The sequence below is a fragment of the Frankliniella occidentalis genome, unplaced genomic scaffold (assembly GCF_000697945.3).
Source record: "Frankliniella occidentalis isolate FOCC.00 unplaced genomic scaffold, Focc_3.1 Scaffold194, whole genome shotgun sequence".
Taxonomy (NCBI): Eukaryota; Metazoa; Arthropoda; class Insecta; order Thysanoptera; family Thripidae; genus Frankliniella; species Frankliniella occidentalis.
In genome coordinates, this window is record NW_026267320.1 from 498,687 (window position 1) to 521,366 (window position 22,680).

The 22,680-nt window shown below is 41.8% G+C and overlaps 5 protein-coding genes across 6 annotated transcripts in view; 3 read left to right on the forward strand and 2 right to left on the reverse strand.

Moving 5' to 3' along the window:
* Positions 1-3,466, forward strand: part of LOC113210842 (homeobox protein unc-42) — a 19,847-nt gene extending 16,381 nt beyond the window's left edge. Inside the window, exon 6 of the mRNA XM_052272190.1 lies at positions 2,078-3,466. Within this exon, the coding sequence (XP_052128150.1) occupies positions 2,078-2,184 (107 nt within the window). The 3' untranslated portion in view covers positions 2,185-3,466. The remainder of the gene's footprint in view (positions 1-2,077) is intronic.
* LOC113210841 (DNA mismatch repair protein Mlh1) lies at positions 3,465-6,883 on the reverse strand. The gene is made up of 13 exons (XM_026429010.2): positions 6,637-6,883; positions 6,473-6,536; positions 6,190-6,389; positions 5,922-6,108; positions 5,729-5,838; positions 5,520-5,653; positions 5,186-5,412; positions 4,846-5,087; positions 4,594-4,767; positions 4,440-4,503; positions 4,164-4,362; positions 3,890-4,083; positions 3,465-3,806 (listed from the first exon to the last, which is right to left on the reverse strand). The coding sequence occupies exons 1-13, from the start codon at positions 6,747-6,749 to the stop codon at positions 3,657-3,659; spliced, it is 2,058 nt and encodes a 685-aa protein (XP_026284795.1). The 5' UTR covers positions 6,750-6,883; the 3' UTR covers positions 3,465-3,656.
* Positions 6,884-6,932: 49 nt separating this feature from the next.
* Positions 6,933-15,211, forward strand: LOC113210821 (centrosomal protein of 164 kDa). Its single transcript, XM_026428984.2, has 20 exons — positions 6,933-7,034; positions 7,107-7,190; positions 7,545-7,656; positions 7,927-8,057; positions 8,131-8,258; positions 8,390-8,918; positions 8,990-9,140; positions 9,245-9,372; positions 9,459-9,586; positions 9,698-9,779; positions 9,896-11,280; positions 11,372-11,466; positions 11,551-11,769; positions 11,849-12,201; positions 12,297-12,458; positions 12,546-12,742; positions 12,821-13,145; positions 13,428-13,571; positions 13,663-13,790; positions 13,880-15,211. The coding sequence occupies exons 2-20, from the start codon at positions 7,115-7,117 to the stop codon at positions 14,009-14,011; spliced, it is 4,605 nt and encodes a 1,534-aa protein (XP_026284769.1). The 5' UTR covers positions 6,933-7,034; positions 7,107-7,114; the 3' UTR covers positions 14,012-15,211.
* A 43-nt stretch (positions 15,212-15,254) lies between these two features.
* Positions 15,255-16,868, reverse strand: LOC113210823 (40S ribosomal protein S19). 2 transcript variants are annotated; one of them, XM_026428986.2, is made up of 5 exons: positions 16,714-16,868; positions 15,951-16,021; positions 15,703-15,872; positions 15,457-15,623; positions 15,255-15,379 (listed from the first exon to the last, which is right to left on the reverse strand). In XM_026428986.2, the coding sequence occupies exons 2-5, from the start codon at positions 16,019-16,021 to the stop codon at positions 15,284-15,286; spliced, it is 504 nt and encodes a 167-aa protein (XP_026284771.1). In that variant the 5' UTR covers positions 16,714-16,868; the 3' UTR covers positions 15,255-15,283. The 2 variants fall into 2 exon arrangements, with proteins under 2 accessions (XP_026284771.1, XP_026284772.1); XM_026428987.2 differs by having other exon boundaries at positions 16,661-16,747.
* A 199-nt stretch (positions 16,869-17,067) lies between these two features.
* LOC113210822 (integrator complex subunit 15) lies at positions 17,068-19,806 on the forward strand. Its single transcript, XM_026428985.2, has 8 exons — positions 17,068-17,442; positions 17,636-17,757; positions 17,922-18,193; positions 18,285-18,433; positions 18,512-18,683; positions 18,763-19,006; positions 19,117-19,312; positions 19,396-19,806. The coding sequence occupies exons 1-8, from the start codon at positions 17,358-17,360 to the stop codon at positions 19,491-19,493; spliced, it is 1,338 nt and encodes a 445-aa protein (XP_026284770.1). The 5' UTR covers positions 17,068-17,357; the 3' UTR covers positions 19,494-19,806.
* Positions 19,807-22,680: the final 2,874 nt, after the last annotated feature.

Here is a 22,680-nt window from a genome sequence, read left to right on the forward strand (position 1 = left end):
CCCCCCTCCTCTCTCTCCGCGGTAGGGCCCCGCCCAGTGTGGTGAACCGAGGCGGGAGCTATCCATCTAGACGCGCAAAACTACCCTGGAAACAAATTGTAGTCTAATACAGAGTGGGTGTTCTACGCCGGACTTTTATCTAGGCTGTCCTGTACCGCATGCAGGTGTGCGGACGGGTTGCATACTCGCACGGGGCCATAAGACGCCGTGGTGAGAGTCGGCTTAGAACACCAACTCCTGTACTCAGACGCGCTTGCAACTAATATTGCTGTATTTTTTGGCGGTCTTTACTAGATTGGCTTCGGCTTAAAGTATCCATTTACTGCGTTTCAGCTTCACTCATCGCTCCTCCACGCCACCACCACCCACCACCGCCCCGTACTTCGTAGACCATGCTTATTAATCGACAACGGAACGTCACCGAATCAATGTCGAAATGGTGGCATCGATCTCGAGTCCATATAATTTCGATTTGAATTTCTCACTGGGTAAGCAGGTCAACTCGAACAGGGCCAGTCGTAGCCCAATTTAGAGAAGTAACATTCTATACTCATGCCCCATAACCCAACACGCTCTAATCAATTTCTCGTACACTATCGAAAACCAACCAGTAGAACAGTGCCACTTTCAACCGTGGGGCAAGATGCCCCTCTGTTACAAGTTACAAAAATGGGGCACGACTGTTCCTGTGCCTCCAAATGGGCTTTCTGGTGTGGGCTCCTTCGCTTTAGCTCCCAAGTGAACTAGCCCTCATACGAGCCCGCAAGGCCTTTTCAAACCTAAAATTTTGTTATAAATTCCAATTAAATTGCATTTTTGCCTTGACAAGATCTCAAGAATGGTTTCCATTAGTAAGATCTGTCGAGGTAAAAATGCAGTTTAATTCAAGTGTTTGTCCAAATTTTAGGGTTGAAAAAGCCTGTCGTGCTCGTGTGGGCTGGTCTTTCCCTTGCGGGCTCGTGCGGGCTGGTTCACTTGGGAGCTAAAACGAAGGAGCCCGCACGAGGAAGCCCGTTTGGAGGCACGGGACTGTTCTATGCTTGTCACAGTGGTACTGTGACTGCCATGAATTCCCACTGTTACATCCATAGAACAGCCGTCGTGGCCGATTGTTAAAACAGGAAGATCGGTCACATATCTTTCCCCACTGTTTAAAACAGTGGATACCTTGCTCTGCTGTTGGATTTGCAGAGCAAATTCACTTCCGCCCGAGCCCACCCCTTTGCAGTGGCGAACAAAACAAAAATCATTTTTACGGTTTTAAAACCAGAATTGTGAACGTCTGCCTCCTTCCTGCGCGTGGCGCCATAGCCTCAAGCATCGCCACCAGGACCAGGTCCCCTCCTCCCTCCCCTCCCCAAGACACAGGCCCTGCCCGGAACACGAATTCTCGTTAGACGTCTTGAAGCGTCCGACGCGCCGCCGCACGGTTCCATTTCCGCTGCGAGATGAGGCCGGCTTCCGGCGTCCCCGCCTTGAGATGCGATGTGAGGTGGCGGCGCCGTCAAGCGTCGCGACGCGATAGAGAGGCGGCAGAAGCGTCGCCCCGCATGCGTGGGGGGTGGGTCGTCTTGTGCTTGATTCAATCTCCTGGTGGACTGCAATAAGCGACTAGATTCACCGGCTGCCGACGCTGCCGACCGGCGGCCTCTGCCCCAGCGGCCAGCGCGCAGGGATGGGGAGCGCCTGGGAGGTAGGCCGCGCGAGCGCTCTCCTGTCTTGCGGGTCTGCCCTTGCGCACGGCGCCTGCGGGACAGCCGCCGCCACCGCGCGCTAGGCCCAACCAAGCTTAAACCAAGCCTCCTAGAGCAGGGGTCTCACACACACGGCTCGGCTGGAGAGCGATGGTGCTATGTGATTGCAGTGAGTGTAAGTGAGAGGGCCGAATCGCGCAGCCCGCGCGGCGTCTCAGTCTGAGACCTCCTAGAGTCTCTCTACAGCCTCCGACTGCCTCCCTCCCTTCGACAAATCAGTGCCAGGGGATTCCGAAACCCGCCCAAATGTGATCATCAGGATCGCCACGCACGTGAGACTCAACGTGTGAAACTCATCTCGCCTTTCGTCTCCTCTGTTGCAGGCATGTCGCCGGAGGACGAGTGGTACAAGAACAGCCTAAGCGCGCTGCGGATGAACTCGTCGCATAGCAACCTGGGAGCGCCCGCCATGCTGCAGTACCAGACATAACGCCTGCAGCAGCAGCAGCACTGGCTGGAGCAGCAGGAGGGCTGGCTGCCCGCCACCCCCGGCCACGCGCCCGCCGCGCCCAGCCCCGGGTCCCTGGGGCACGGGGGACCAGGGCCCCACGGCGGCTGGCAGCCCGACCCGGAGCTTGAGCGCGCCGACCAGGAGGCGGGCGCGAGGAGTCAAGGCCAGGACCAGTCCGACAGTGAGATGTCGTGAGCCCGGCCCGCGCCCCGCCGCCACTGCTGCTGCTGCTTGAACGTCACCCTCCTCGATGACGTCATCTTGTTGTATTCGCACCGTCGCGAAGACTGTTGGGGCTTCTGCCTCACGTTGGTCTCGCGGCCTCCGTCCAACGTCACCACCCTTCCCTCCCCACTCTGTGTGGGTCTGGGCCGCGAGGAAAGACGTCGGTGAACAACTACTTGTGGACTCGTTGTGTTACCCTTCCTTCGCCCCCTTCCCCCGATTAAGTCAAGATGATGTGAGTTACCCTGTCCCTTTTCCCGTTTTGTTTCCTGAAAAGGGGACGCCTTTGACATTGTGCCATTTATGAAGCCAGAGTTCAGCAGTGAATATTAGCAAAAGGCATATTTAATTTTTGATGCAGCTTCAGGTGTGAGTGACTCTGGATTGATGTATATATTTTGTTCAGTGTGTTTTATACAGGAATTGGGTGTAAATAATACTATATTTATCAATTTATCGTCATCTATTCAATTAAAATATTCAGCATCATTGTTGATGGATGTCAACAGACTTGGTAATTTCTTAAGGGTCATACTAAAAAGTTTAAGTTGTCTTTATATGAAAATTGTGAACTACAATTTAAAATTTTTGACAGTGTCAAATATCACCATACTCATCACACTCCTCTTGAAAGTTAACTGTCTCAGGAATGTGTGTTACTGTAAATGCCCCTCATTAAGTGACACATTCCAAAACATTGGTTTCATTACAAACATCCTGCTTTTTTGCCCTACAAGTGTAGTTTTTTTTTTTTTAGGTCTGAAAGAAATGAAGTGAGATGTATAAAATGAGGAAATTTCCAATTTAAAAGGAATTTCCATCTGGTGGATTATTAATAAATAGTAAGCTTCATGAACGTAATGTGATATTTCTTTAAACCACCACTATGTAAGGATATTTGTACATTCGGTTATGTATTTGTTTATTTTTACAAATCTGATGTTTAATACTGAATGGCATCCCCACAATCTAATTTTTATTTGCCTGAGGTGCAAATTGTCTTGCAAGCTGTGTAAAATAAATTATAGTTCAAAAACTGTCTTAAAATTTATCTAGTCCTTTCACAGACAACATTACTTCAATGACATAATAAGGAGTTCATAAAATTCTGCAGTAAAAATTCTGAAATTAATCAGAGATCCAGCAATGCATTGCATTGATTCCATTCAAATGTTAAATGAAAATAAAAACTGCCATGTTTAACAAATATCCAGAGAATAGCCTGCTTAGCACCTCTCAAAAACTTTGTACAAGTCAGGAAGTTTAGCTATTTGAAGGACAGTGGCATCTTCAGCAAAAATTCTTGGGGGTAAAAAATTCTTTCTTAGAGCTGCATAGATGACGTGTTCAATAACCCATCTCCAGTCATGAACTTCCTGGGAAGAAAGAAAATAGACAAAGCCATAACTAAACTATTTTCTGTGTAATTATTTGAGAAATTCAAAAACAAATATTTTACCTCAGATTCTGTTTCATCAAGGGAATCTGGTGTTAGAGATGAACAGGAGACTGCTTCTGAAGCAATACGACTATAAAAATGGGCTGTCTCTTTACAGACTCCCTGAAAACATTCTTTTTCTTTGTCCCAATCAACCTCTGTAGCCAGTCTAAGAACAAACATTGGAAGACCCTCCATAGGTGGACTGAAATTGTCTGTATGTGACAAAAATTTCATATATCAATTGAATTTTATACTTATTAAAAAAGTAAAAGAGTATATTTTACACAATCACCTAACAAGAGTGGGATCGAAACCAGATTTCCATCAGAATCAAGTTCCATAGAAAAATAATCTTCCAGCATTTCAGCCCGGCTTAAGAGAAGATCTTTTACTGATTGCGCTAATTCCTCCTTTGAACCATCGGCTTCTGTCCAACCAGATTCCTCCAGTTTTAGTGCTTCCATAGCTAGTTCATAAAGTGACAAGGGACTCTGGAAACCATTTAGTTTACTTCTATTTTTGTTACCTTAGACAAGTATTATTAAATATTTGAGAGCAAATAACCCACCGAGAACCGTATGATGCCAAAATTACCAAAGTCATAGAGCAAAATTTGATAAAAAAGTTCTGCACTAAAATAAGAAACATTTTTAAAATTAAGATGTATTATGCATCTTTACCATGTCCTCATAGCACAATGTTTAATAAAATAATGCACTTACCATATTGCAGCAGTATCGCAAATGTATAAAACAGTTTCATGTTGAATCAAGGCCAGTGAGGGATTGACACACCCAACAAAAGTAAACTTACTTGTCACATCTAACAGTCCTTTGTGACCGGATTTCTCAACTTCTTCTCTCAGCTTAAGAACACTAGTCAATTGTATATCTCTCCTGCAAAGAAGCTGATAATACAGAGTCCAACAGACATTCCAACGACAGTAAAGAAAAAAATTACACAGTGGAACTCACCTATTACTTTCAGATGTCAATACAGGAGGTGGAGAAGTTTCACAATTCTGTACACTCTCAACACTTAGTTTCACAGATGATTCCTTTGTTTCTTTACTACTGCTTTCAGGTTTAAAAAACTTGTCTAGCTTCTGGGCAGAGCTGTCAGTTCTGACAAGGTGTTGAGGAAGAACAGTTGTTGAACTAGAAGATGATAACACTTCTGAAGGAGCAGGCATAGAACCTGAGTCTGGCAGCCGGGCCTAAGAAAAATCCCAATTCAATTATTAATCAGGAAGCAGAAAATTTAGTACAGGTAAGCAACATCCAATGTACTTAAAATAAATATTTAAGCACTTACTTGAGTATAAAACACTCTTGAAGTATTACAACCAAGCAACTTTTCCTCTAAAGCAGCTCTTATACGGTCAATCACCTTGTCTTCATGTAGGAAATGAACCTCATGCTTGGTGGGATGTACATTAACATCTACATTACGAGGATCTAGCTCTAAGCTAAGATATACCCATGGATGGCTGTTTTTAGGAAGATAAACAGAATACACCTGTTCTATGGTCTTCTTTAATGCTAAATAACATTTTTTTTAAATGTTAAAAGACAGAAAATTTTTAGTTTATTGTAATTACGATTACTGGATGACCTCTATATTTTGCAATAGAATTACTTCAACTTACCAGTTGAATCCACAAGACGGTGATTAATAAAAAGGAGAAAAACCATTTTTTTGGTAGAGTAGTTAACATTTGTGACTTGGCCAGTAAGTTTAAATTTCAACACATCATCTTCTGATTTCACCTCTAGAAGTTCTCTAGAAGGGGGAGGTCTCTTAGAAGTATTAACAGTAGCATAAGCAATAGGAAATTGGCATAGGTATTTTGCTTACCTAGCTATAGAATTGCCATAAATTGTTCTCACATTATCCACAACTGTTGAGTTTGGTAGGGTGCGAATGTCTGATAATGTTTCCCCTTGCTTCTTGAGGGAAAACCCTACCTAAAATTTTAATTGAAACTTTTAAAACTTTTAGTCACATATAATTGTGCCCAAAATAAACCAACATGAGAGAAAGGACTGACTTTGGAATTGTGAATTGCATAACGGCTCACTACATCAGCAATTCGTGAATGCTCTTCTCCAGGACTTTTTAGCGCTTTTCTTCTGGTTGATACATTATAAAATAGATCTTCAACGGCAATTTGAGTACCCTGTGTTCCAGCACAAGGCTTTGGAGGTGCTTTCAATTTTCCATCAGTATAATTTGCTCTGTATAAAAGACAAAAAATAAAAAAAATACATTGGACAGGACTTTGTTAAAAGCAAAAGATGAAATCCTGGTTCACTTACTTGAAAGCACATTTTTCTGACGCTGTTTTAGTTGTGATGGTGAGATGGGCAACATGACTAATGCTTGACAATGCCTCACCTCGAAAACCATAAGTAGAAATACTACTTAAATCATCAAATTTAGTTAGCTTACTAGTAGTAAAACGTTCACAAACTATTTCCAAATCCTCACGTCGAATTCCTGTTCCATTGTCTTGAATCTAAAGAAATAAACAGTAACATTTATCCAATTTATGAAATCACAAATGGCATAGATTCAATCCTAGAATAATGAAAAACAAACCTGAAGAAGTTTCAAACCACCATTCTTCACTGTCACTTGAATGTTGGTTGATTTAGCATCCAAGCTGGAAGAGAAAATAACAGCAGAACATTGTGAAAGAATGATACCAGTGTACATACTTCCTTCCTAACTTTGTACTCTTTCTTTAAAAGCAAAACAACTACCTGTTTTCTATCATCTCTTTCAGTGCATTGGCTGGGCGCTGAATAACCTCCCCAGCAGCTATCCGATTTATGACAACTTCATCAAGTTTTCGTATGACCGGAACGGAATCCATGATCCTGGATTTATTCTAGTTCTCAATCAAATGCACCGTCAGAAATTCTGCTTTTGAACAAACGTTAGCATAAACAGAGGTTTGAGTTCGAGTGCCGACGAGGAGTTGTTTTCTCTGAGAGCGGGAACGCGTGATGTAATACTTCTCATATCGGTATAGAGATCTATGAAAAATTTCCATTCGATTAAATCCCCCAAATAACGGGACAAAAAAAATTGTCAACTGAGGGACGCTAGGCCAACCCTCGTCGTCTTGACTGTCAAAATCGGCTGAAACGTCGCCAATGTATGAACACGGGTTTATGAAGCGCAAAAGTGTATCGACGAGGGTAATAATTATACGGTGTCTTTGTTGCAGAATGTAAAATGTCTGGGCCTTCGTCTCCTAAATCTTTGGTTTGCGAAGAAGTTTTCGACGAGCGCAGCCAGCCTTCAATAGACGGTAAGTTTTGTGTACATCTAAGTTCATTGTTTTGAAGCATTACTTTTAAAAAGCCAATGTCAAATTTTGAAACGTCCTCCTTAGGTAATCTGATGTTTAGTTATTTGCACAGTTCCTGTCTCTTTGTTAAAGACCTAAAGTTTGACGTAAAATCCTAATTTTAAAGTTGAATAAATGTTGCGTGCTTCACAATTTCCTTTCAGCTCTATGTTAAGGCACCATTTTTAGAAAAAAAATGGTTGTTCGACCTAAGATTTTCTTATTTTCTAAATTAATTTGAAGTTATTTTCGTAAAACGTAACTGTATATTGAACAATGTGGACAGTTGCATTGTACTACCTGTTTTACTTGCAGAGGTCCGTGAGTTTGCTGTACGAATAGGTATTGATCCTGATGCAGAGGCTCACCTTTTACCGCTGGCAAGAGAGGGTCTTTTGAAGCCATTACCAAAAAATTGGAAACCTGTGTAAGTGTTTTAACAAGCACACTGTGTAATTAGAGTGCCCAGTAGCAGGGCGACTTATGCTGCCAACTGCTTACTCGACACCTACTGGATTCTGTATAATGCGCTGGGTAAAGCCATGGCTCATCCAATCTGGTCTGCTCAGAAAGTGTCCAGCTGCTGGGCTCCCAGATTTACAGTGGACTCATGAGTTTAAAGGACATAAATCCATTAAAAACTCTCCATATCAATTGTATTAATGAAATTTACTGTGGACCTGTTTTTATTTTTCAGATATGATTCAAAGAGTAAGCATTACTACTATTTTAATTTCAAGACAAATCAAACATCATGGGAACATCCCCTTGACAACAAATTTCGTGAAATTGTAAAAAAAAGCCGCTCTGAAAGCATTAGTTCTGCTGGTAAATATGGTCTTTTCTGTTTTGCTATTTGTTTTACCAAGTACATAAAATTGAAGCTTTCATCCACTCACAGGAGAAGAAGATTCTAAAACATCCATTAAAGAAGAACTGAAGAGTTTTGAGGAAGCAGGGACATCAGCTGTTTTTGAACCTGACAATTCATCTTCTATCAGAGATAGTCAGATGGATTTTTCATCTGGGGTATGTTAATTTATTTCATTTTGAATTTATTTCCATCAGACTTAAAGTCAGACCGGAATCCAAATCACTGATAATTTATAATAATCAATTAATTATTTTCCAGTTAAATAATTTAATACTTTTATTTCTAGACACCAGTTTTAAAATCAGCTCTCAGTCCTTTGCGCTCTTTTCGGAAGGAAGATCAAGAAAACTTATCACTTCGAAAAGGAAGAAGTAAACCATTCTCTGCCAAAACTGACCAGTTAAAGCCAATTTTCACCCCAAAACCACTTTTCTCTCAGAATTCTAATGAATCTCCAAAGAGTTCTGACAAAGCACTGCAAAAGTCATCTAAGGCCATCTGGGACGACCTATCTTCTTACCTAGATGATAATGACGATGGTGACAATGGAGATCAGTTGAAAGGGCATGCAGGAGACAAGTCAAGAGGAGATGGAAAATACATGTCGTCCTTTGATTATAATTTGCATACCCAGGACAAGAACTTAGAGAGTCCTGTTTCATCAATAATTGGTCGATTTACTGTTGATAGGGTAAAAAAAATTGATATAGACTCACAGACTAAAAGGCTTGATTCAGATGGTGCAGAAGGAGATCGTCGATCCTCAGATCGGTTCTTGAAAAGTGGATATGTTCAGCCAGAGTTTACACTTTCAGGTAATGTCAGTAAAATTTAGTGAAACTTTCACCTTTCTCTCCTTTTACTAAGTATTTGATTGCCTGTGTAGGTGGTGGATCCATATTTCTCAAGTCTAATAAGAAAAAAACAGAAACTTCAAATCCATCTAAACTGACTTCCAGTCAAGATGTAAAGTCAGACTCCTTCAGTGATATTAACTTAAAATCTCTTGACAGCAATTCAAAGGAGCCTTTGATCAGGTAGGTAAATATTGTCATAGACATAGTTTGTGACAATGAAATTAATATCATTCAATTTTAAATCTTGCTTTGAAAATGTGGAAAAATTAATTTTATTCCTGCAGGTCCATTAAGTCATCAATGCGATCACTGACAGCATCTCCTACCGCATCTACATCATCTACTCGCAGTATTCTAAGAACACCACTGACAGAAAAACGATTGTGGGATGTTGACCCCCAGCACATGTCAGGTATCAACCATAAGGGTCATGGATTAAAAATATGAACCTCTCTTTAGCCAGAGTAGATTTTAAAATATTTCATCAATCTTTTTCAGCTTCAGAAAAAGCTTTATGGAAGCAACAGGAGTTGGAAGAGGAAAAAAAGAGTGTGCGCTTTAATTTAGATAAGGAATTGAATATTTCTTTTAAATTGTCTGATTCTGATAGTGATACTTCATCCGAGGTGAGAGCTACGAATGCATTTCAGATACCCTATTTTCCTTATCTTACCTGACCTGATCTGATCACTTGATCACTGCTAACTGAATCTATTAACTCACTCTTCTTTTATCAGCGAGACCACGTTGATGAAGATATTGAATGGAATTCAAATGCTAGTGATGATTTGGCAATGGAACTAAAACAGCTACAGAAAGGTAATTTCAATTTCCCTCACTATTGCTCTTGTTTTATTTTTGTTTTCCTTCATTTTCCACTGTTTATGAGAATGAACTTTAATATTATCTTTGATTTTTATTTAAATAATAACAAGTGAACACCTACAAGACTGAAAAAATATCCCAAAAAGAAAGTCATATGAGTCCTTTGGAAGAATGGGCCAAGGAGACGTGGTTTTCAAGAAAGCCACCTTTTACAGACAAAACTGACGGAGATTTGAGGTCAAGTCTTACATCGGCCTTGAATAGTGCAAGCTTAAGTGGAAATGAATCACCCAGAGGAAGGCAGTCACCAATTACAGATAGCACTTTCAAGAAAGGAGCTTCACAAGAAAATATGTTTCATGAATCCGGTCAATCTATTACTAATACTTCTTGGCAACATACTGAAGACCCTCCGATTTTGCAAGAGCAGGTTGTGTTCAAAGAGGGTGAAAGGAAAGAAAGTCATCCCTTAAACTCACTTGATACCAAATTGAGTCAAAGTATAACCTCCCATGATGATTTTAACCTGAGTGGCATTGACAATTTGTTGATCAATTCTGCATTGAGAGATTCTTCTTCCCTTTTTCCTCATGAGCCAAATGAACCAACAGAAAGTGAAATCAGTCTATCTGCTTCCATCACTAATAAACTGAGAGGTCTTACAAGCAAAGAGGTGCTCTCTCCAGAAAATACCATATCAAGAGATATGAAAGCTCGTGAGCAGGCCTTTCGTGACTGGAATGTGAAATTGTCAGATGGTGAGATGTACAGACCACCACTGTCAAGGCAGCAATCACAGCAACAATTGCAGCAAATAAAACAACAAATTCAAGAACCAGTTAGGGCTGGTGAAAGAGATCGTGCATTGCGTGAATGGAATGTTACTGACAGTATTAAAGATTCACGTCCAACTCAAAGGACTTCAGAATCTGTAGGGGAAATTTCTTTGCCACCATCTGAAAATCTAGAAGAGGAGAAATCAATACAAAATTCAATTGGAAGTGAGTCAGAACAAAGTAAAAATTTAGCTTTTCCTGGTTCAAGTCAGAAATCTGTTTCTGAATGTATTGATTTGCAACCTGCAAGTAGTGATTTTGAGAACAAACTTGAACAAGCAATTGAAAAATTAAAAGTAAATTACGATAATTCTTTGAAAGAGAAAGAAAGTGAGCTAAAAGACAAATTTGAAAAGGATCACCAGGAAATAGTGAGGGTTTATCAAGAGAAGTTGAAGAAAAAAGTCGAAGAAGAATCAAAAGCAAATGAGCTTAAGTTTAAAGAACTCATGTTTCAGATAGAGCGTGAATCAGATATTCGGCTAAAACAAATGAAAGAACAGTTAGAGCATAGACAGAACTGTGCCAGTCAAAAGATATTAGAACAACATCAGCAAGCTCTAGCAGCTCAAGAAGTTGAAAATCAAGCTGCAATGCTCCGATTCAGAGAACAGCACAGCGCTGAGATGAAAACTTTACGTGAGCAGTTTCAAAGAGAGGTATCTAAATAACATGTCAATTCTTCTTAACAAAACTAAAACTGTACTTTATTTTATAACGATGTGTACAAAACATTTTTGTTTATTTTAGGAAGAGCAAGTTCGCAGAGAACAACAAGAACGTATTGTCAGTTTGCGAGAGGACCGTGATGGAAAAAGAAGTAGAGATATCACTGACCATTTAAGGTATCATTTTAATATATTTTGCCACACAACCACCCTTTATAGTTTTTATTTCTCTCATGTAACATATAATTGTTCATCTCCCAGATCTATAGAAAAATTACGCTGTGAAAAGCGCTTGGTTGAGGACAAATATAGAACGTTGAAAGAAAAGTATATTAAGCTGAAAGGTGAGATAAAAGCAAATCTTGAAAAAAATAAGGAACAAAAGGCAAAGGAATCTCAACAAATTGATGACAAACCAAAACAAAGCCAAGCTGTAACTGTTGAGACAGAAGCATCTACTTCTCAGCAACAGTCAGACCGGTAAATGTTTGATAATATTTCAATATCTATTTCTTTTACAATAGTTTGGTTGACAAAATTACTCTTTGCCGTCTTCTAGATCCTCTGAAACAGAGTCAAGACCCAAAACAATGAGTGCTGGTAGTTCAGGTACAAGTAACTCATTGGGGTTTCAGAAATTTCAGTCCCAGAGCCAACCACAGGAGCAACTGAGTCAAGTTTTGGACCCACCTTCCCCAGCCCCTAGTAGTGGGCCCTCTGGGTTGATTAAAAACAACAATAATGATGTAAATGAGCCCAATGTGCCTTTTTTAGGGAGGAGTTTTTCTAATCCACCTTTTCAAGAGAAAAATCTAAATCCAAACAGAAATGGAATAGATCCATCACAGTCACTTTGGTGCAACTTCGCCCACTTCAAAGCAACTGAAAGAAATGGAAACATGCCTTCTGAAAGTGAGTCACATCCGTATTCCATACATTTTTTTAAATGTATTTATACATTCTTTCAGTACTGAATTTACTGAGGAAATTCTCTCATGTATGTCTAGGTTATTTGCATCGAAATTCTCAAGATCTCAAAGTCAAGCCGAATGAATTTTCTCCTCTAGAAGCACTCAGGCATCAACTTAAAACTTTGGATGAGCTTGAGGAACAATTTCCCGTGTCATCTGTAACTGATGCATACCTTCGCTATCCATTTTCAGACCAAGGTTTGTTTATTATTAATCATGTTTAACCTTTAAGTATACTTAAACCACTCAACCTTTTGAATATCTGAATCATGGATGTACGTACAGGTTGCAAAGAGCTGGAGAGTGCTGAGTTGGAGTTTTTCCGTCATAGAATCCATTTAGAAAGGGACATGATCCGTCAAGCAAAAAACTCCTTGCAATCACAACAAAGTGAATACCGGTCACGTATCAACAATTTTCAAAAACGTCAATCTGCCTCCTCAACATCACCTAATACCACTCTTAATCATATGGCAAAAGAGGTATTTTCTCATTTCCCAGCTTATTCTATCCTCGTCTCTATTGAAACTGATTTTAGTATTTTTATGTGTTATGCATAGGAACAGGAATTATCAGATATGGAAGCTAAAATCAGGCGTACTCAGAATATTTTAGGAGAGAAAATGATTCACTTACGTCAACTAGAAAATTCTCTTAATCGCATCACTGCTCCATCTTTGAGAGCAGAGATAAATGGAAGGAGGGTAAATGATGTTCCTGAGCCAAGATATGCAGATCAAACAAAAATAAAACAACACCGACGTTGGGATTGGAAGAATGGGGGCAATGTGTTGGGAGTAGAAGAGGTCAGTGATGAAATGTCTTCAGATAGTGGTGGAAGTTCAGGCTTCAGCAGCATTGAGTATACATCTGATGGCACCTTAGGTATGTATGTTTTGTAAACTATAAGATGTCAATGGGTGATCTGCGGCGTCTTTTTCTTTTTCTGGTTATATTTGTTGTGCGGGCTTGCCTGCCGTGTCACTCGCCATGGCGCTTTACGGCCCCGTGCGAGTATGCAACCTATCCGCACAACTGAATCTGGTGTAGTGTAACTTTAAAAAAAAGACGGCGTAGATGGCCCACCCCATATAGAAGGTATACTTTGGAAAATAATAATTTTGAAACAAGTTACACACGTTATAATTCCGTCCCTTTAATTTTCAGGGTCACTTTTGAGTCACAAAGGCTCTGGACAGAGATTTAAAAGAACCTCTGACAATACAGCAGACATTAACATGAGTCTTCATAATCTTAATGCTGAGATAAGTGAAATTTGGAATGTTTTGTGTCGGCAACGAGCTGCTGCAGGTTTGTGCTTCCTTTTCCATCTATATTCTCGATGCAATTGACTGTTACCTCTTCTTTGTTTTTTTCTAATTTACCAAACTTCCATTTATAGGATTAGGTCCTCCACCACTTTTGAGTGCCCAACCTTCAACATGGGTGAATCCCACCTCTCAACATTTGACCACCAACTTAAGCTCTAGTCGTGCTGGAAGCCCTTCAACTGTACAATCAGTACCCAAGGTAACAGTTCAGTCTGAATTTTTATTACTGGACTCTATTTCTTGCTTTCTGATGAAATTGTAATCTAATCTAATCTAATTGGCAATCAGGTTACTTCAGACAAAAATTCGTCTTTAATTGAGCGCACAAACAATCTTCGCCAATGGCTGCACAAGGCTAAAATGAGTGCAACTCTCCCTGCACCAGCTCCTACAGTGGATAGAAATGAGGTGTCCTTTTAAAAATACAATTTTGTTTGCCCTCAGCACCTGAGTGGACTTTTGTTTTCTATTTTAATCTCTTCTAGGTTCTTGTGTTTTGTTTCTTGTGGGTGGGTTATAGACATTTTTAATGTTGTTCTGTAGATAAGGCGTCACTGAAAAGTATTTACATTGGCTGTGGTTTGCTGTTTGTTTGAAGATTTTAATTGTATGTGGTGTAGCGTAGCGTAATTACTTCACTAATTTTATGAGAATGAACTTTTACCACCATCTCATGTATTTTATGGTGAATATGTTTAACATTCAAGATAGTTACCTTAAATAATTCCATCTTATGATCTCAATTGTGATGAATGAACTGAGAGTGAAGTCTTTAGCTTTAGTACTTTTTATTGCACATATTTTATGATTTAAATGGCGTTAGTAATAAGAAGTACTATAGCTGGAGTATTGATCTGATTGAAATGTTACCTTAAGACATGCACTTTCAGTGAATATGATGTGGTACCTGTAGATTTGTGATTATACTTTCAACGGCTCCTTTTAGCCAGTTAGCATGAATATGTATGGTATTCATTTAGAATTTTATTTAAAGATGAATTATTTATTATTTACAAATTGTATCTAGGTATGTCCTGTTTTGGCATGCCCAAACTTATTTATATTTTGTTGTGTAACATATTAACAATCTTTCTAGTCTGACTTTATCTGTGCAATTACTGGGTTATTGATTTATGCTAAATTTTAACTTAATGAACTTCATATTGTTTATTGTAAAGACATTTAACTGCATACCTCAACTCTAGCCTAGGCTTTTAACATAGAACACCTATTTGCCCCAGATAGTTATTGGCACACCTTAAAAGCACAGATGCGAAATTCAATAGCCCTGTGCTCCAAACACAGCAACTGAGTAAATTATCACAAGAATTCAAATAATCTGCTTATTTTACATCTATCCGTCCTAGTACTGCATGTAGCTCAAATTCCCGTCCATCTCTTTCCCCATTAGGAATTTGTACCTAGACTGCTTATTTAGGTGTGCAATATTTGACACCTGCATAAATCAAATGGCCTGGCACAATGCATTTCAAAATAGATTGGGGTCATCAAGCATGAAAGTTTTCATCCAATCAATATTGCAAAAGCAATCAGTTATTGATAGTACTTTAACATATCATGTACTTGAATGTTGGGCTCAATAAACCACACAATGATGTATGTGAATTATGTTTACATCCCCAGGATCAAGCATAAAACAAGATTGGATTTTGTGAGAATTTTATTAATCTATCATTCAGCAACAACTTCCTTAGTGGGAGCAACTACTACAACTCCACCAGCGGCAGCTGCTGCAAGAAGTTTCTGTTTCTTCGTTTGGGTGAAGACCTGTAAGAACAGACCCATTTCAAATGCAAATCCTGAACAGAGCACTAAATCTTGAGGATGCAAGGAGTACAACTAACCTGAGCGGCAATACGATCCAGATCTCGTCTACCTTGCACGGTCAGTCTTCTGCCACCATCACCCTTTTCGATAAGTTTCAGCTGCTCCAGTGCTTGCAGTGCTTTGCGGGCAACACCACCAGCACCGCGGCAGTAGTGGGAGGGACGAACACCATTGCTCTTGCGGCCTGCAATTGTAAACGCAATCTTAAACCAACTCTGACAAAGGCACATACAGGAGCATCAACTCACAACTATGTGACTTACCGCCGAAGATTTTGGTGACGGCTCCAACACCAACAGGGGAGCGGAAATAGATGTGACGGATCAGGGCAGCACACCTTACGTAGAACCAGTCAGGGTCATAGGGGGCCAATTCCTTGTACCTAGCGCTCTTGATTAGGTCAACCCAGTCAGGGCACTTCATTTTCCCTGTTCTGTAACAAATCAGGAAAGAGTTAAAACTAGAGTTTGAATTAGGACTATTATAAAGAGAATATTTGGAAGATACGAACTTCTTAAGGAAGGCACTGAAGGCCTTGACAAAGTGATGTTGGTCAACATCCTTTAACGTTACTGACACCATCTGGAACAATCAAAATTGCAAATTGATTACCAGTGACAATTGAGTGTGGTGAACATAGCAACAGAAATAAAAGGGGTGTCCGAGTAGTGCCAGATGACGGGAAATTAGAGACTTAAGAATGCGAACTGAAAATGACAATAGTGTCTCCGGGCGGGCCTCTAATGTGTCTTGAACCGGCCAGCAGACAAGTTGGATAAATGCTGCTTAAAATACCGGTAGAACACTGTGTGCTGACAATAATGAATGGCTGGAGAACACATTGTGAAGCAAGCGCAGAGTTGATGAGGGATAGTATCCACGAATTTATGAGGTTAACAAAATGAACTCAAAAGTTAGGTTAAAACCAGTAAACATAAAATAGCCAGTCCGATGAGGGGACTTGGAAAACAGCAGCACAAATTAAACGATACAACACCGTGTTTTGAGGTGCCGCCAACAAAGTTCGGAAAAAAATGGGGGAAAAGTGCGGAATATGTGATATCACGATGCTGTCCGGCGCAAGCAATGTGGCATAGACCATGCCATCGGCACGTCGGGTAAGTGCCGTGTAAACAAGAGCTGAACACAAGAAAACTAAGAAAGAGTAAAAACGTGACTTCGGCCAATATGTTAAGTCCTACATTCCCACGTACTCCTTACTTTCAAAACTGTTAAATTTCACCAAAACAAGTAACAATTCTACAGAAACAGACCTTGCTTGGCCAGTGAAACGCCTGCCTAAAGACCGGGAACCGGAAAGAAGTGAGCTGTGTGGAAGAAGGTGCATTCAGGAGATGGTGGTCAAGTTATACTAGTGAAAGCGACCAACGCCTTCTCTTAACCACGGTGGCCGGTGGCCTCAGAGAATAAAGAAAAAGTCGAACAGTTCAAAATTCCTTACTACACACGTGCCACAATTTGAAAAATCACGTTCTGATCATGTCATGCCTACTAGTATTAATAGTAAAATGAATGAAAGGAAAGGAAACGTGGGCGAGCGTTGCACGACTTGGCGCGAAATTTAAATTATGCCCCTTTTTAACTTTGATCCCCGCCCCTATCGAGTGGAATTTCTGTTCTCCACTCTGAGTCAAACTAGTGCGAATACTTTGGCACATTCTTTATGTCATTTACACTCACCGCTATCAATTAATTGTAATGGTACAAGTCGTTTTACACAAGATATGTTGCTGCCAATAATTACTACTTCACTTATCGGTACTCCAAAGACCTGGGAATAAGAAATGTCCGCCTTCGCCTCTGTCATGAATGTTTTCGTGTTTTCGGTATATTACACTTTAAGTGTCGAAAGGCTAGAATAAATTACGATATGATATAAATTTTATTACAATTTGTTATGCAACTTATTACAATGTCAGAGAAACAATCACTTCGAAAATCCGAATTCCCAACCTGCGCTCGTGAAGCACTTCACAAAGTTGGTAAGTAAGGTTAAGTTGATGGTTTGTTTTTATATTTGAAGCCTCTTGTCTATTTAGCTAGTGTCATGCTTTGGTACCCACCTTTCCCTTGACACCGTCATTGTATTTTCTTGAATATATCCTCGACATGGTATTTCCACAAACAATTAAAATTCTAATAGTACATTTAAATTTAAACTTCATTCCATTTCAGAGCAGTTATGTGTCCCTCAGGCCAGTGGAAGGCCTCCAAGCGCAAAAGAGATGGATCTTGCTATGGAGATCATGGCTGAGTTCATTTTCTGTGAAGTGGACCGACGGGGTAACAGCAAAAAGGTAGTGCTTAAATTCGTTGTTTGGTCTTCAAACTCTTGGTGTAAAACAAATCCTGTCTCTATCTTTAATTGATCTGCTTAATAGTAATTTTTTCCTGGTTTAGTCAATCTAAAATATGCTGTTTGCTCTAAATTGATGCATTTTTTTTTCATTTTTTTTTTCAGCTGACTTGTATTCAGCAACTCCAGTTAGCACAACTGCTTTGTGATTACTTTGCTGGAGTGCAGTTTGGTGGTTCTGGTCCATCTGGGGCTATTGCTGGACCTAATGGAGATACAGCCCGAAACACAATTTTTTTATCACTTTTTCCTCCAACTACCAGCAAAGGAAGAGCCCAGGCTTTGGTTCAATTAGTTTCTATGGCAATTTCCACCAAAAACAAACCTGTTCTTGACTCAACAGGAATTTGGATGCAACAGCTTGGATGTACCTCAAAGTTAGTTCATAAAGTATTTAAAAAATAAGATTATGATTTTTAAATTGCCTGAAATATGTTGTTCTGATGATTGCTTACTTTGTTGGAAAAGGTTGGTTCTCCAATTGGCTGAGGGTTTAGTCAAGGACTACTTTGTCCTGGTACCAAAGGCTGTAACCCGCCTTCAAGACTTACCAGCACTTGCACCACATTTCACTGCAAACTTCCTCACAACAGTTGCCGAAATGTATGCAAGCAGTGGTAAGTTTGATTATAGCACTGTTTCATGCTTGAATGTATTAGAAATCTATTTTTGAACCTTCTAATTTTTTACCTTAGAACAAAAGGATGGTTTCAGTCCACCTCCAGCTGCTCTCCTGGAAGTTGTAACACAGTGGGTTTCAGATAATCCCCGCTTATGTTTGGCAGCATTAATAGTCAATCTACAACCTCTGCTTCCTTTAGGAAGTATACCTATGGCTGCCTTAACGCCATTTGCTGGTCTTTTTAAGTAATCTCTCAAACTTACTATTTCCATCTTTTACTTTTGAATTTCACTCTTGTTTAATTGAATCTTCATTTTTCTCTAGGTGGTGTGTTTTATACCCTCTTCTGACCTTATCAGTCCCTTGTAAAAAGTCGCGTGATGTATCAAATGGATCGTCCAATGGAATTGCAAGTACAAAACTTAGTTTTAAAACTGAAGGAATGGATAATCGAAATGGAGATGATTCAGGGAAAGAATCTCCTTTGTACTCCCAACTACATTTGGCTCTGTTAGAAAGCCTTGTTGAAAATGTTTATCCTACTGTGAATCGTGTAAATAGTGTCAAGGTAATCTAAGTTTACATTCTTATTCATTTGTCTTTTATTTAAATTCACCTAAAATTCCAAAACACAAGCACTTTTCTGTATTAAAAGTATAATTTAAATTGTTCTTGTAGGATGTTGTATCAGTTCAACATATTGCTGGTATTGTGGAACCCATTCAAACTTGGTACAGCAATCAACTGAAAATTTCAGAAAGAGCTCCTCCAGAACTTAACCATGAAGGACATCAAGCATTGGAACTAGCTCTGGACAGATTTGGACAAGCTGTCCAAGTTGCACTGGCAGCAAATTGTGCCTATGGGAATAAACGTAAGTATTAAGTCCTAAGATTCTTTGTCCTTATCCTCATATATCATATTTCATAAGTTTTGTTTTACCTTTTTTTTCTTCAGAATACCTACTTACACAGTTAGAGACGTTAAAACACCTCCCAGGAAGTCGTTTACTTAGAATAGTTTTGAAGACCCATCAGACTCCCTCATTATTTTAGACTAAATTTTTAACAATTGATAATTTAATAAAATTGTTTTCATAATCATAATCAAATTTGGTGTGTTTGACATGCATAACGATGAGTCTAATTACAAGTTAAAATTCAAAGTTTGTGTAAAATTGTTTACATCTAGTCAGGTGTAGTAAAAAAATAGACAAAGTCTACCATTCTTCTTAACACACTCGAGTCATTTGAGGTTTTCCCTTGTATTATGTATGTTGTACACATGTAAATATCAATGTCCATAGACTGTTACTATTTTTCCTTTTTTTATTAAATAAGAAGTATTTTACCTTCTTAATGAAATGAACTCGACGTGCATGTAATTTTTACAATCTTTTGTTTGTCTGAATGACCAGTTTCTGTGAAGTGTGATAGAACCCCTTACCCTTGTGGCCCTAGGACTAAGACAGCAGGCAGCCTGACTGGCCGCCTGAGACGCGCCAGGCGCCGGGCGCTTGGCGCTCGAGTGGCCTTGGGCCCGGGCCGGGCCCGGGCGGAATGCGGATGCATGGCTACTCCATGGCTACTCGGTGGCTACGACCAGCCGTGACTGTGACTGCACTGCTCCATCAGGCTGAGTAGTGTGGTGATGGTCTGACTTTCCTCTTTCCTTTAAGTCATTGGCCCTCCTCGTCGCTGTCGTCTGTGCCAATCCGCGATCGCCCTTTACCGGAACGTCGGTTCCCCCGGAAGGGGCGCGTATCTCGAGGATGGGTCAGGAGGGTCGCCCTTCCAATGGGTAGGCAATTTCCAGTTCTATCCCCCGGTCCAGTAACTAGGCAAATAGTTTGCCGAACACCACCCTAGTACCTTAAAAGAAAACCCTGAACACCTGTGTCACAGGGACTTCCCCCGTCCCGTCCCTCAGTTAGAAATAGAAAGGTCCAGATGAGTGTTAGTGGTGAGGGTGTCTCAGCGGCGCTGCTATATTCTTTAGTTCTCTGTATACAGCATCAAAATACCATACGAAGGTACGGGGATGGGTGACAGGTTTACATACAATCAATACGAAGTATTTCTGAGTCGAATTGTCAAAAGTCGCTTGCTGTAGAAAAGGCAGTGCCGGCGCCTCCCCTTGGAGCACCTTTGCACATGTTAAACATTGGCCATCAGGTTGCTTCTCCTAAGTGTGCATTTGCATTGATGCACATTCCTTCTCTATCATACTGCATGAGAAAGGGGCATTACTGCAAGGCACCTTTTGGAGAATCCGGGAGAATCACCCTGCTTAATTTTCACGACACCCAGTTGGACCGTATAAAGTATTATGTCTACAAAGGTGCGCCCAGGAGGCCGCTCATTTTCTGTAGTAGCGACTTCGGCGCCACCTTCAAATGTACCGTCTACCGACACGACACAACCGCACGGACCACGTTCACACCATTAGAACAGGAAAATATCGAAATGATGTCATTTGACATGGAGGGCGTGCTTTTCAGTCAATTTGTACGACTAAATGAGAACAAATATAGTCAAATGAAATGAAAAGAATCTGTATACCATCTATAGGACCCTTTCCTGTTCCGCGGGTGGCGCGTTGCTTGCGGCCCCGAGCGAGTAGGCAGCCCGCCCACGCGCGTACATGCAGGACAGTATAACTCATTAGTTAGTGCGGGGCCGACGGCACACGGCACACCTTGCACTAGTAAAATGACTGTGGTGAGCATCTGGAATGGCCCAACCGGGACAAACACAGTTTTAACACAAACACGAAAATAAAAAGACTTTGTTGTGGAGATCGACTCGCTGCTTGATAGGCTAAATTTGATAGCTGGAATCGAGAATCCGATACCCTCAACAAGGAGTTTGATTGTCCCGACCAGGCACTTGTTCGAACAGAACCAAGCTAGATTTTGTTAATTCTATTCGTACAAGTGCTCGGCAGTGACAACCAACTCCTGGTTGAGGGTATCGAATTATCAAATTTAGCCTATCCTACAGAGTTACCCCCACGACAAAGTCATGTTTTTCCCGTGAAGTCAGAGTGACGCCGACCCGCCGATTTCCGAGCCAAATCTATTTCTCGCCCTTTGGCAATAACACATCGCGTCGACCCTCTCACGGGCAAGCAAAGCGCGAGACCGGGCGGACCGGACCGGCTGGGGACAAGGTGGGCCGAGTCGAGGGCAAGGTAGACGGGGCAGTTTTTTGGTGGTGGTTGGTTGTTGCTTGTTGTCTCTATTTTTTCCCCGATCTCTCGCGGGTGGATGGAACTGGTCATCCCTGTCCTGACGTCCTGACCTAGGTCAAAGCGTTGCCGTTTATTTCCTTCACGACGAATTCGTCCTTCATGTAGGGCTGGCGTCGATAGGAGCGCGCGTGGTGGCGGGGCCGGGTGCACTGCCCCGAAGTCCCTGACGGGCCGCGCGGCCACACAGTTGAGCGAGGCGAAGGCGGTAGTCCCGCGGCAAATGTCGCCTTCGGTCGTTGGCCCTCACGCACTGCTCGGCTCGCACGCGGAGCGCGGCGCGCGGGGCGGGGCTGGCGGCGACTGCAGGCAGCGCGAGTCGGTCGATGGATGGTGTCGGTGTCTGGCGCCATCTGTCTTGGCTGCCGTCACGCCTTCCCTTCCCTCCCACGGGGACCCCGCTCTAGCGGCGGCCGCGCGGCGGGGGGCAGGGCGGGGGGCGGGGGTTGAGCCTGGAGCAGAGGTGAATCAGTCGAGGAAATGAAAAGGATAAGGAAGGTCGGCCGCGATGGCTGCGCAACGCCACGCCTCGCCACGCCGCGGCGGCTGGACTGCCGCTGGTGCTGGCGGTGTTGGCTCTGTTGTTGGCAGCATGGTTTGCTTCCGGTGGCGGCGAGGCGCGGCGCCGAGTGACTGACTGTTGCAGGGGCCGAGAAGACAAGCAGCCCGCGCCAGCGAGGTGGGGACTGGACTGACCTTACCTCAGGTCTTTGCCCGCGAGCGGCGCGAGCCGGAGCCAGCCCCCAGCGCCTTCGCCGAGCCTCGACAGACCTCGCCACGCCTCATCGCCCCGCCCCGCCACGCCACGTGACGAGACGACGTGAGAGAGGGCGCGCACGCCGTATGCCATCGTGTTGTTGCCTCCAACGGCGCGGAGCCCTGCCGATGTCATGCCATCGATGGAAGTACTGGAAGTGGCATGGGCCGTGCGGGACCCCGCCTGCGAACCAGTTTCGTTATGCGATGCGCGCGGGGCGGGGCAGGGCGGGCGTG